Source organism: Gracilinanus agilis, chromosome 4 (assembly GCF_016433145.1).
Source record: "Gracilinanus agilis isolate LMUSP501 chromosome 4, AgileGrace, whole genome shotgun sequence".
Classification (NCBI taxonomy): Eukaryota; Metazoa; Chordata; class Mammalia; order Didelphimorphia; family Didelphidae; genus Gracilinanus; species Gracilinanus agilis.
The window spans coordinates 461439272-461451957 of NC_058133.1; the positions used below are offsets into that span (position 1 = coordinate 461439272).

Genomic DNA, 12686 nt, shown 5'->3' on the forward strand with positions numbered 1-12686 from the left:
GGAATCAGATATCTACTGGCATAAATAGGCATTTCCACATACACAGCAGAAGAAAAAATCTACATGAAACTGTATGTTTTGATTTCTTTCCACAAGGACCCCTTTGCCTTCTTCTTCTATAGAAAACACCAAAGCTGCTATTTCCCAAGCTTCTGGAGAATCGAATCTCATTAGTTTACAGAAGAATGAATGATAATTCCAGGAAGAAAGAAATTAAATGAATTTCCTTTTCACTTAGTAAAAGGATAATATATATATATATACATACATATATCATTTAGTTATATATTACATATATTATAATATATATTCAGATATTTATTCATTATATGTTTAGATATTTTGATTTTTAGGTAATATATATACCTAACATTATATATATATATATACCGAAAGCATGTGTCGGTTAAGCGTTTCTAGGTTAAATAAAAGAATGGAATTGCATTCTTCTTCTACAAACCTGAAGTCTGACGGGTGATTTTCAACAACGGAGCTGAATTTAACTCAGTTTAGTGCCGAATTCTCCCTATGACTAGAGAAGAAAAGGTGGAAGAATGCGCTAAAGCAGCGCGGTTGGGGGATGGTCTTTGCGCACATCTCTTCACTTCTTTTCTTTATTTATGTGCTTGTTCGTTTGTTTGTCACGTTACGGTATCCTGCTAACTCCCTCCCTTCCTCCCCTCCCCCGTCAGAGAAAGCATCCCTGGCCAAAAAGTCGTATGGACGTAAAAAAACTGTTTTCCTTATTTCTACCTATCATTTCCTTCTCTGGAGCTGGACCTACACAAGTCATCCTTCAAACGATATTTCTGTTCCTGCGTGTGTAATCTTCTCTTGGTTTTGCTCGTTTCACTCTTCATAATTTCACGTGCGTTTTTTCGTGCTTTTCCACAAGTAACCTGCTCGTCATATCACGTCTGTCCCTTCTGCTCTTCTCCATTCTGCAAGCACCAGGACTCCCCCGCAACCTAGTTGGTCAGTCTTAGTTCTCTCCGCCCTCCCCTTCTGTTGCCCTGACAACCCCCTGTACACACAGCTTGCGACATGAACTGGGAATGGGAGCTCCCGGGTTAGTGGTGATGCCTCCGACTGCCTTTTGGGCTGGGTAGGGGTGGGGTTGGGGTTGAGAAAGTTGGGGGGAGGGGTCGGGGACGGAGGGACCATTCGCATGCCGGCTTGCAAAGGTACTACCTTATGGAGGACATCACTATTCACCTCCTCGTCCACTCTCCTCCCCCCTCCCCCAACATCGGCACCCACACTAAGCCAACTTCTTGGTCCCTCGGGGACATACACGCTCTGCATTGAGTATGTCTGCTCTTTCTTGACCTGCAGAAGCAACGCTGAGATATTGTTTTGGATCATGCCAGACGAGGAAAATCTTCCCCTTCTTCCACCCTCCAAACAGACTAGGTAATAAGAATGTGCCCCTGGTGGGGGCACCTAATAGAGGACCAGGATGCTACCTCAAAGAAGATGTGAGTATTCCATCACTCATCTTGCTCTCTTGGGTTTCGTGGTCCCCATGTCTCATCTCCAGAATCCAATGTGTGACAGGAGAATAACTGCTCCATACTTGATCCTGACCAATCTAATATCATTCCCACCAGGGATAATTAATGAATTCCCTCTCCCTTGCAACAATATTGGATGCAGTGCCTCCCTCAAACCCACCCTTATTCCTGAGGTGAAACTGTCCCAATTTCCTCACTGATTTTGTGTTCTGACCCTGTCCTCTCTGATATTTCATAGTCAAATAGTCAAAGTGTCCCACTTTCCACACTCCTTCATTAATCCTCTGTTCTAAAACTCCCTCACTGTTCTCATTCCCAATAACCAGTGATAGCCAGAGTACTCCTACTACCTAGGTGATGCTATTGACTCAACTTTTTCCTTCCAATGATATTGAAACAGGCAGACCAAAAACAGAGAAAGAAAACTACAGACCAATCTCCTTAATGAACATAGATGCAAAAATCTTAGAGTACTAGCAAAAAGACTCCAACAAGTGATCATGAGGGTTATCCATCATGATCAGGTGGGGTTTATAGGAATGCAGGGATGGTTCAATATTAGGAAAACCATCCACATAATTGACCATATCAACAACCAAACCAACAGAAATTACATGATTATCTCAACAGATGCAGAAATGGCCTTTGACAAAATACGACACTCATTCCAATGATACTGAAGGCTAAGCCCCCTCCTCCCTCCAGTGTAACTGCATGCCAAACCTCCACACCTCTACCTAAAACCATGTTATTTCATTGCTTTCTCCTGCTTATAACTCTGGCCTCCTCACATCTTACCCCAACAACTGTAGGAAAAGCCATCATGCCACAATTTCCCTGATAAGTCTTTGGGGAAAATGTAATGTTTTCTCAGGCATCCAGTTTATGAAAATTCCCAGAATACAGGCAGTTAGATAACCACCTTGTAATGGGCTGGACCAGTTTTCACCAGAAAAGCTCCTGGGGAGGGGGCTCCAAAATGCTAAAGTTTGTGGGGACCAGGGAATGGGAATTAGTTATTTTGTGACCTGAATAGTATCTTTGTACCTCAATAATTTCTGAAAATGTTTTAAAATTTATCTGTGCCACATATAGAAGTATCCTTGGGTATGGACTTAGAAGGTAAGGTTAGAATCATAAATTTAGAGCTGAAATGTTTCTTGGAAATCATTTAGTTTAATCTTCATCAGTAAATTCCAAACTTTCTATTGCTCCACATTTGTGGGCAAAGATTAAAACGGTAATGGGTGGGTGAGACAGGAAGGTCTCTTTGGTATAGGGAGGTCAGATTGAAAGAAGATCCCAAGTTTACTGATATTGGTTTAAGCAACTTGGTAGGATTGCTCCCTGACATTGTCTTTTTACATGTATAACGTTGTAGCCCACTAGCCTGGCGTATAGCCTCACTAAGACCCCTATGAGCAAAAAGGGATATGTCATTGGATCCAGGACAAGTCAAAGGTTTCGAGTAGATGAAAAGGTGAGTGATGATTTTATATATTTTGACTTTAAAGATCATCCACGCATCTCCACTATACTGTGAGCTCCTTAAGAGCCAGGGATTATTTGAGCCTTTTGGGGGGGGGCTCCCCAGTACTTAGAACAATGCCTGGCACACAAGGGATGCTGAATTAAATGCTTAGCACTTATTCTTGATTTGACTACATTCATATATGTGTGAGAGATGAAGAAAGAAGAGCAGAAAAGTAGAGAGGTTGCTCCAAACTCTTCCATGGAACTATATCTTTAGAGAAGGGGTTTTTCTAAGGTTATACAGCTAAAAGAAATATAGTAGGAACCTGAATTCTTGTCTTCTAACTCCAACTCCAGCTCTCTCCCATGGACTCACTCCTTTAGCTTTTTCATACAGGAATTTGCTTCCCAAACTTTCTGACACTTAGGTTGTGCTCTTCCAAATTCTCCCAAACCTCCTCTGCTTAATGGGGTCCAAACTCTTCATAGTTACTTCTGACGTAAGTAATCGTGAATGGAGAAGGAAAGAGAACCATGATTTGCTTCTGACTCTTATTATTTCAGTATCCCATCTTGGTTCAGGCATTTGTTACTACAGGAAGTTCTCTACTGTTGATTCATATTTAGTTTGAGGTTGACTGCCCTCCAAATCCATTGCCATCCCCACCCCACAACTACCACCACTGAAAAAGCCTGTGGAGCCTATCTTTGTAGAAGTAAAATCTATTTAATGACTATATTTTCTTGTAAATAGGATGTAAAACCCAGTCCAACTTCATATCAGACAACAATGACTAAGCGTGGATGTTCTCTTCCTCATTATGCACCATTTAACAGCATTTCATCTCGATTTGAAGAGAAGGTCACAGATTCATCGTATTTCCCTGGGTATGTAAAATCTTTGATTTTCTTTCATACTACAGCAGTAAGGTAAATGACCTAGCTAGGGGATGGTCAAACCATGTCAGAAAGTTTACCATCCATCTATATTTAAATCCCCCCAGATGATAATATGAAATATCGCCCTCCCTAGAATACCCAGACATACCTAACAAAGAATGAGAGATGAGAAAAGGACCAGAGACTGCATCCATAGTTTTTGTGGGAGAGCTAGCTTGGGTATTCCTAAGATCTGTTCCTCTGGGACTTAGTGCTATGGCTAATTATTAATGGAGTTCCAATCCCAAGAATTCTTGAGAGAGAGAGAGAGAGAGAGAGAGAGAGAGAGAGAGAGAGAGAGAATGTGTTGTGTGTGTGCATGTGTGTGTGTGTGTGTGTGTGTGTGTGTGTGTGTGTGTGTGTGTGTTTAGTGAGGCCTCTGGACCCCTTTTTAGAATAAAATTTTAAATATAAAAAATAAAATACATAGGGCTGCAAGAAAAACAATTATTTTGAAATAGTCATGTTAATTTTTTTTAAGCCAAGTTTATTAATCCCACGATTAAGAACCCCTGTTGTATCCTGGTAGATTTCCAGGCAGAACTGCCTGACTCTATCCTGGATACCTGCCATTAGCCATGGAATTTGCAATTGTTTTCCCCCAACTACCTCTTAGTGTAGAATGACTCAGTCACAGAGATATTTTGTGCTAGACATCCCAGTCCTAGGGAAAGGGAAAGTGGAAGACCTTAAATCCTTAGTGAAATATCTAACTAAAAATTCCTCATTCTTTCCCACCAAATCAGGAAATTAATTAGTCAAGCTTTCCCCAGCAGTCAGAATCTTGGGAGTCCTATAGTAATGGGTGGGTTTTTGTAGGTGGTAACAAAAATATTAGACATGGTATGAATTTGCCTCCCTAGACCTGGAACCTACAATCCAAAGACCTTGTTTTCCCGGAAAATCACTTGGCCAATGAAATTTGGGTCTCCAGATTGGGATCAAGTGCCAGTCCTAAAGAGAAGGACCCTAAAAACTGAGGTATGAATTAGAGAGATGTTCATTCATTCAGTAACCTTTTTAAGTGTGAGTATCACCGTGCTAAGTTATGCCTGGAAGTAAAATGTGAATCCTTGCATATCCTCAAGCAGTTTAAAGTCCAGTTGCTGAAAAAATATGTCAAGGGAGTTAGACAATCTCCAAACACACAGAAAAATCTGTGAATTTATGATCTGGGTATAATTATCATGCAATTAGAGAATAATTCTAATACGATATGTAAATGGCTGTTATTTGGTGAAAGGATAGTCTTTATCCCTAAGTGTTAAGGGAATTTAGAGTGAGGGAAATATTACTGTGGATAATGTAAATGTAAAATTATGTAGTCGTTTTTCATTTGAGAGATTAGCCATTCCTCAGGAACAGTCACAAGCAAGATAGCTGTAAGAACTGGGGAGAGGGAATATAATCTCCCTGGATCACCAGGGAGGGGAAGGTTACCTTTGAACATGCTATGCTCACCAACATCATTTTCATTACAGCTGATAACAGACAAAGAATTCAGGATACATCGGAACCGAGTAGCCTACCTAAGCCTGTATTACAGCTGAGAGGGATCTTTCTCAAGTCCTGTTCATCCTCTGAACCCAACCTAGCCTTAAAACCATAAGGCAAGATGCCCCTGTAACCCTCTTGGCTGCCAGGGTTGAGCCCTCGGTAGAGAGAGTGGTTAGTTCTAAGTCCCAAAATGGTACTCCTTAAAGACTCAGAGCATACCATCTTCATGTGCCAGTTTGTTATATACACTCAAGTATATGGGCTTGGTGATCTCTGCTGTGAGACCTGTAGGAAGGCTTTATTTTGGGGGAATACAGAATAATAGCCACCCTCAGCATCCCACTCCAGAGGCACCCATTTTTTTCTGCTGCCTCAAGGTCAATAGGATCCTAGATTTAGAGGCAGAAGGGGTCATAAAGGTCATTATGTCTAATCCCCTTATTTTACAGATGAGAAAAACAAGGTTAAGTGACTTAAGATCACCCAGGTAGTAAGTGACCAAGTCCAGATTCGAATCCAGGTTCTTTACTTCCCAAATGTAGTTTATACTCCACTATAGTGGTTTCTCATGCGCCATTTTGTCACCAAGTAGTATGGGCAATAGGAAATTAAAATAGAGTCTGTCCTTTTGTCCTACTTAGCCCTAGAAGGTAGAGTCGGGCCTGGGTATGTTTAGAAAGCCTGAAGCATGTCTTATCTTAGGTTCATACTTCTCTAGGTATAGGGGACTCAGAGATGAAATTTCACTGGTAGTGACTCTAGCCCCCAAACCAACCAGAATCCACTCCTTACACATCTTTTAGTACTAGTCCCTGTCTGAAGACCATAGCCCAGGACTACTAAAGACTTTCTGGACTAGAACCCTGAGGAATCCCCATAGTTCATCCAGGAAGATACCTCAAAGTTCTCAGCAGCCATATTTAGGGCAATTAACCAAATAAAGCTGAGCAAAGCTACTGGAGATTTTTTGTTCCCAGAATTATTGGGAATCTCTCCTTGGACAAGTGAATCTTGCCAAACTCTTCATCAAACCTCCATAACCCAAAAAGGCAGCTGTGATCTAGTGACAAGAGAACTAGATACAAAATAAGAAAATCTTGATTCAAATCCCTTCTCTTCTACTATCTATTGACACTGAACCAATCACTTTCTCTGGACCTTAGTTTCCTCACCTGTGAAACTGAGATTTTTAACTAGATGGGCTCAGAAGCCCCTCGTCATTCTCTATCCTATGATATGGTTCCTTTAGAATGCACAGTCTGTGTGTTCTTTCTTACTCATAAAAGCAAAGATCCCGTATCACAATATTTAGACTTCTAAATGATTTTTTAAAGGTTGTAACCTTATATGTAGGTAGTTATGCCAGGAGAGGATCTGAGGACCCACCAGTGGTCGTAGGAAAGCTTTTAGATTGTACCTTCTAAGTGTATTCACAGTTACAGGTTCCTAGGATAGAAATAGTTCTAATGTGAGGGAACCAGAAATGGTGGGAAACTGCTGCTGAGACTGCTGCAGGACAAATAGAGAAGCAACCCTATTTGGCTTAGGACCTGGGAGAGAATGCTAGGATTAGAAGCAGCTGAATGCAGCTGGAAAAGCCTTCTATGGCAAATTAAATCAGAGAATTAAGACACTCCTCAGAATAATTCAGCACCTCCCATTTCCTCCTTCCTCTCTTCCCATACAAGTCTGCTCTATTGTGGTCTCTTTTGACCAACGATATTATAATGCCTGCGACCTTGGCCAGAAATGACTCTGACATTTTTCTCATTGAAGTACGAATATCTTTCCTTTCATCTGCCTGTGAGTATGTATATGTGTGCATGGAGGGATGATGTGAAGTGAAATCTAGTCCCTAATCTACATTGTAGACTGGTCTCTGGAGTGTTAGCCAATGTAAACATGACATTCTCTATAACAGTAGTCTGTACTCTGGGATCCAAGTTTGATTTGGGTGAGTTTTCCTGACTCTTTTCCTCCAGAAGGACCTGGGTTCAAATCTGGCCTCAGATACTTCCTAGCTATATAACCCTGGGCAAGTCATTTAATCCCTTATCTCTCTTCTGCCTTGGAACTGATACTTGTATTGATTCTAAGACAGAAAATAAAGGTTTTAAAAAAAATTATTAGGGACCCATGAAGCAGAAAAAGAGCACACCACCATGCTGTGCTAAATTTATTGCAAATCTTCACTCAACACAAAATTCCAGTCTCTGCACCGGTTCAAGGTTAACATTTTCCAGCTATTACAAGAGTAAGACCTTGAGATATAGTAGTAAAGAGATTGAACTAATACCTTTTCAAAGTTTCCCAACCCTAGGGGGAAAATTGCAATTTTGACACCATTACCAGATGCGTATACTGGGATGTTGTTTTTTAAATATTCCAGTGATGTTTTTCCCATTGGTATCCTCATGCTATTAAGAGAAGTTGAGAAAGGCATCCGGGATGTTGGGTGGGCCTCTTTGGTGATCATGGGAAGACAGGGATAGGAGTTAACACAAGGTGGGCATCCATGAATGGACTAAGATCTCATACTGATTAGATTACAGATAAGTACATTTATGGGGTGCTTGTTATGTGCCTGGCACCAGGCTACACACTTTGGGGAGAATTCAAGGACTGATAAAAAGCAAATCTGTCTTCAAGGAGCTTCCCACTTAGTGGAGATTGGGATAACACCAGAAGGTTTTTTAACAGAGTATTACTCTTTGTTTTAAGGCCAGTCACAGCACATACAATTCTCCTTAAAGACCAGGCCCTGGGAACACTGGAAATGAAATGTCTTGCCTCCAGCACACTGGTAGAACTTGGTGTTGTTTTCAGGATCAACATAGGTGCCATCTGCTTTACCAGCACAAAAACCACCATCCCCACCAGTTCCTCCACCACTGCCCCCATCACCACCACTGCCTCCATCACCGCCTCCTTCTCCACCACTGCCTCCCTCACCCCCTGATCCTCCTCCAGTGTTGGAGCAGAAGCTTTGACCTCTAGGTGCTGGAAATAGGTCTTGCAGAGATTTACTGGCTGGTGTACACTCTACAAGAAAAAAAAAATAAGCAAGTCAAATGAATCGCTCCTAGAGGGGGGCTTCTTTTCATTGACATATGGGTTCAAAAGCCAATAGAACCCCATCCTGGCCTTCCTCTTCAAGGACCCAAATAGCTGGGAGATTAACCCTGCGATTCAGACTCTGATCCTGGAAAGGATGCTACTGCACTGGCAAAAGCCAAATGGAAGCTACCACAAAGACCAACGATAGGATCAGATGTAGTCAAGCAGGGTGTCTGCTGACATTTTCCCTCCAGACCTTGAATATAGTTAGCAAAAGGTTATAGGGAAGAAGTACCTAAGGGGAGCCCAATTAGATATATCCAAGGGATGGTGAAACCACTGGGCAAAAGAAGTACTTGGGAAAACATGAAAACAGAGCTGGATGAAGGAGAGAAGATACATAACATTTTTACAGACAATTACATGAGTTTCTGCAAAGAATCTGAAAATTCACATTGGTTGTAGTCAGCCATTCCCTCTATTCCTGCTAAGGCTCTTATAGTGAAGAGATTCTCATCTTGAATGGTCCAGACTCCTAACTAGAAACTATCAAAAGATCATTCAGACATCTCAGCAGTCACATTCTCCATCATGCACCATGCATGGTCCCGTCTGACCACCTTTACAACAATGAAACGAAGTAAAACGTGCCTTTCCTTAAGAGTTCCCTTGCCTGCCCCTCTACCAGCCATGTGCCTCTGGGAAAATCTTTAAGGGACTCAGTTGCTTCCTATGTAAAACTGGTATCATAACACATTACCTATCTGAGGGCAGCATCCTAGAGCAAATGATTCTCAAGAGAATCTCCATGGGAGCAGCTAAGTGGCTCAGTATATTGAAAGCCAGGCTTAGAGACAGAAGGTCCTGGTTCAAACATGGCCTCAGACACTTCCTAGTTTTGTGACCCTTGTGTGGGCAAGTCACAACTCCCACTGCCTAGTGCACAGTATTGATTTGAAGACAGAAGGTAAGAATTTATCCCATATAATGTACGGAAATTTCCAGTACCCAACCCCATATAATGTATGACCCTATGAAATAGCCGAGGAAATAAAACTAGCTTCTGAGAACTGCAACAAAATCAATAGAATGATGCCCTGGTTCCGTGGTGTAATGGAAGGAACACTGGGCTTGAAGTCAAAAAGTAGGAGTCTTAGGTTCTGGTTCTGACACCAGTCCAATGACCTTGGACAAGTTATCTCTTAGATTGTTTCCTTATTTGCAAAATGTAATATTTGCTCTCCCTTTCTCAAAGACTTGGTGTGAAAAAAACATTTTGTAAAATATCCAATGCCAAATAATGCACAGTAGCTCCTACATGTATTACCCTTGCCCTTGGGCTGTGTAGTCCAGGGAACATAGGATAATTTAAAATTGAGCTATGTTTCTTAAACATAAAGGACTCAGTGCTACTTTCTTCCCAACTAAGGAAATGGTTTTTCTGCTCTCTTCCTTTACTGTTCACCATCTCCAAATCTGTAGTGATAAGCTAATGAACCCACTTATTTGTGGATCCATAAATCAAATACTTCTGGCAAGGAGAAATCAGTACCATGGGAAGAATTCTGGATTAGGCATCAAGAAGTCCTGGATTTGGATCCTTACCGAGGCCTCTTATTCCCTACGTGACTTTGGCCAAATCTCTCAGGCTCTCTGTACTTGAGCTCCCTCATCTGTAAAATGGGGGGAGGGGGGGAGATTGGACTGGATATCCTTAGATTATAGCTATCTTCAGAACTAAATCCCTGCCTAAATCCTCCGAGGGAAGGAAGGTTTACCAACCAGGTAGCTTCCTTTCCCTCAGCCCCTTGCCTGGTGAACTTAGCCCTTCCTGAGTGAGATTTCTAAGGAGATGTCCTCAGAAGCCTCGTCTCCTCTGGCTGCTGCCCCAGCTCACCCCTAATGCACCCCAGCCTGCCCTCGCACTTCAGGTGGAGCTATCTAGCATTGAGTTACCTGCTGACAGCCCCAGGAGAGACCGTAGTTTACTAATGAGTGGATGTTTGCCCTCGTTGCAGAAAGTCCCAGAGAAATCATCAAGATCGATGGCCCAAACCATAGCACCCCCAAACTTGTTCTGCTTGACAAAATCCACCTGTGAGGAAAGAAGTAAAAAACTTAGCAATTAGTCCCGTGGTTCTTTCTCTCAGTTAAAATATTCTCATCAAAAAATCAGGCAAGTTCTGTTGTTGAGTGGAGAATGTTGAAGAGAGAAGCTCCACAGATGGGGCAAAGGCTATTTATTTTCTGTACCTTGAACCCCAATGAATGAATATAGGGAATTTTCCAGTATGTTCAGTCAACCTTATCAACTGACCCACTTGGCTAAGCTTGATTCCCAGCAGCCTTGGCCCCAGTTTCTGACTTGAGGACAGTTTTTCTTCCTGACTAGGATTCTATGATGATAAAGGAGGCCAACTTTGTCCCACATAGAGCTACATTCAGTGGAAATTCATACAAGGTTAACTCTTATGGGCATAAGTCTATGAGCTCCTTGAGTGCAAGAAGTGTTTCCCTTTTTGTTTCTGTGCTCCCAGTCCTTAGAACAGTGTCTTACATACGTTAGTTATTTAGTGAATGTCTATGGAATTTATTTGCGTTGAACTAAGATGCAACTCCTGTGCTTGGCTTAAAGAAAAGATGCATCATAGGTTTGAGATGCTCCTGCCTTCCCTACGCATTAACAGTCGGGTGGCACCAAGCTTCAGCAGGAGCTCACTGTTGGGTGTTGGGAGAATTTGAGTGGAAAAGACGCTGCTTTCCTAGGATTTGGAGGCAGGCGTCCATCTTTGTCCTTCAGTCCTTACCTTATGCTCATAGCTTTCCACATTGTCAAAGCCGATCCATTCATTGCCTTTGTAGGCATAGGGGACTTTCTGGTCCTCGATCCAGGCAGTTGTTGCATCTTTTAAAAAGGTGCAGATCTGGGGAAGAAATGAGGATAACAGAGAGCCCATCACCACCAGCGCTGCACGGCCAACAAAGAGGATTAAGTAGGTGACCATAATGAACCCTCTGACTTCTTGGGATCCCTGGTTTCTTTCAAGGCTCAGCTCTAATAGCACCCTCTCAATAAAGCTGTTTCCGAACCCCACAGCTATTAGTGCCCTCCTCCTCCAAATGTTTTTTAAATTAACTTCCTGTTCCTTTGTACATATTTTCAATATATTTATGCACATGTTGTCTCCTTCAGTAAAATGTAAGTTTCTTGAGGGCAGGGATTGATTCATTTTTATCTTTATATCCCCAGTGCCTGGCACAGTACCTGAAACATAATAGGTGCATAATAAATGCTTGTTGTTTGAATTATAGAACATAGAGAGGGCCAAATAATGCACGTCTGTTTTTTTTTTAAACTTTTACCTTCTGTCTTAGAATCAATACTGAGTACCCGTTCCAAAACAGAAGAGTCCTAAGTATTAGGCAATTGGGGTTAAGGGATTTGCACAGAGTCATATAACTAGGAAATATCTTAAGCCAGATTTGAATTACAGACATCCTGACCTTGGGCCTGGCTCCCTATCCACTGAGCAACCCAGCTGCCCCTAAGTAATGCACTTCTAAAAACTGTAGTCATTTCAGCATTGGCTCTTCCTACCTCATATTTCCTTATACTTCTTCCCCTTCTCCCTTTCTGTGCTAGCTTTAGAGCATGAAGAGGCCCTTCCCAAGACTAACACCTCAACCTGAGCCTTTGATAATATCCTCAACTATTTCCACCAAGCATTTGCATCATCGATCATTCACAGAGAGAGAGAGAGACTCTATATTTGTATCCGTACATAAACAAATGTATATATGCATATAGACAGACATCTGCATTATAAATCTACATACACACAAGTATGTCTGTTTTATGTGTGTAAATGTATACTTAATGTATTATCAAAAACATTCATACATATGAATATGTACATTTATAACACATATATATGCACATATACTTTTGACCTGCTCCGCTTTCCAACCTGGGTCAGTTTGGGTCCAGTTTGCTCTTACTTAGAGAACCTAGTTTGGTTCTAGGAACTCACTACATTAATATGGAACTTAATGAAGACACTCAATCTTAGGGCAGCTCAAAAGATACACCAGCCTCAGCCTACCCATTAGGAAAAATTACAGACCTGTGTGTATCATCTCTCTCTCTCTCTCTCTCTCTCTCTCTCTCTCTCTCTCTCTCCTCTCTCTCTCTCTCTGTCTCTCTCT

The 12686-nt window shown here is 41.7% G+C and overlaps 2 protein-coding genes across 2 annotated transcripts in view; one reads left to right on the forward strand and one right to left on the reverse strand.

Moving 5' to 3' along the window:
• The first annotated feature begins 1044 nt into the window (after window positions 1–1044).
• Window positions 1045–5540, forward strand: PIFO (primary cilia formation). Its single transcript, XM_044671663.1, has 6 exons — window positions 1045–1069; window positions 1336–1478; window positions 2896–2994; window positions 3742–3875; window positions 4790–4907; window positions 5408–5540. Exons 1-6 carry the CDS (start codon window positions 1045–1047, stop codon window positions 5474–5476), a joined length of 588 nt encoding a protein of 195 aa, XP_044527598.1. The 3' UTR covers window positions 5477–5540.
• A 2058-nt stretch (window positions 5541–7598) lies between these two features.
• The window catches only part of LOC123247163 (acidic mammalian chitinase-like), a 16188-nt gene continuing 11100 nt past the window's right edge, over window positions 7599–12686 (reverse strand). Inside the window, exons 9-11 of the mRNA XM_044675965.1 lie at window positions 11288–11404; window positions 10437–10575; window positions 7599–8465 (exon numbers count right to left, since the gene is read on the reverse strand). Of these exons, the coding sequence (XP_044531900.1) occupies window positions 8140–8465; window positions 10437–10575; window positions 11288–11404 (582 nt within the window). The 3' untranslated portion in view covers window positions 7599–8139. The remainder of the gene's footprint in view (window positions 8466–10436; window positions 10576–11287; window positions 11405–12686) is intronic.

Excerpts from the sequence above, each read along its gene's own strand:
- PIFO (XM_044671663.1), top strand. The coding sequence starts at position 1,045 with ATGAACTGGGAATGGGAGCTCCCGG. Across the intron at positions 1,479-2,895 it reads GATGCTACCTCAAAGAAGAT|CCCACTAGCCTGGCGTATAG; the intron begins GTGAGTATTCCA and ends ATAACGTTGTAG. Across the intron at positions 4,908-5,407 it reads GAAGGACCCTAAAAACTGAG|CTGATAACAGACAAAGAATT; the intron begins GTATGAATTAGA and ends TTTTCATTACAG.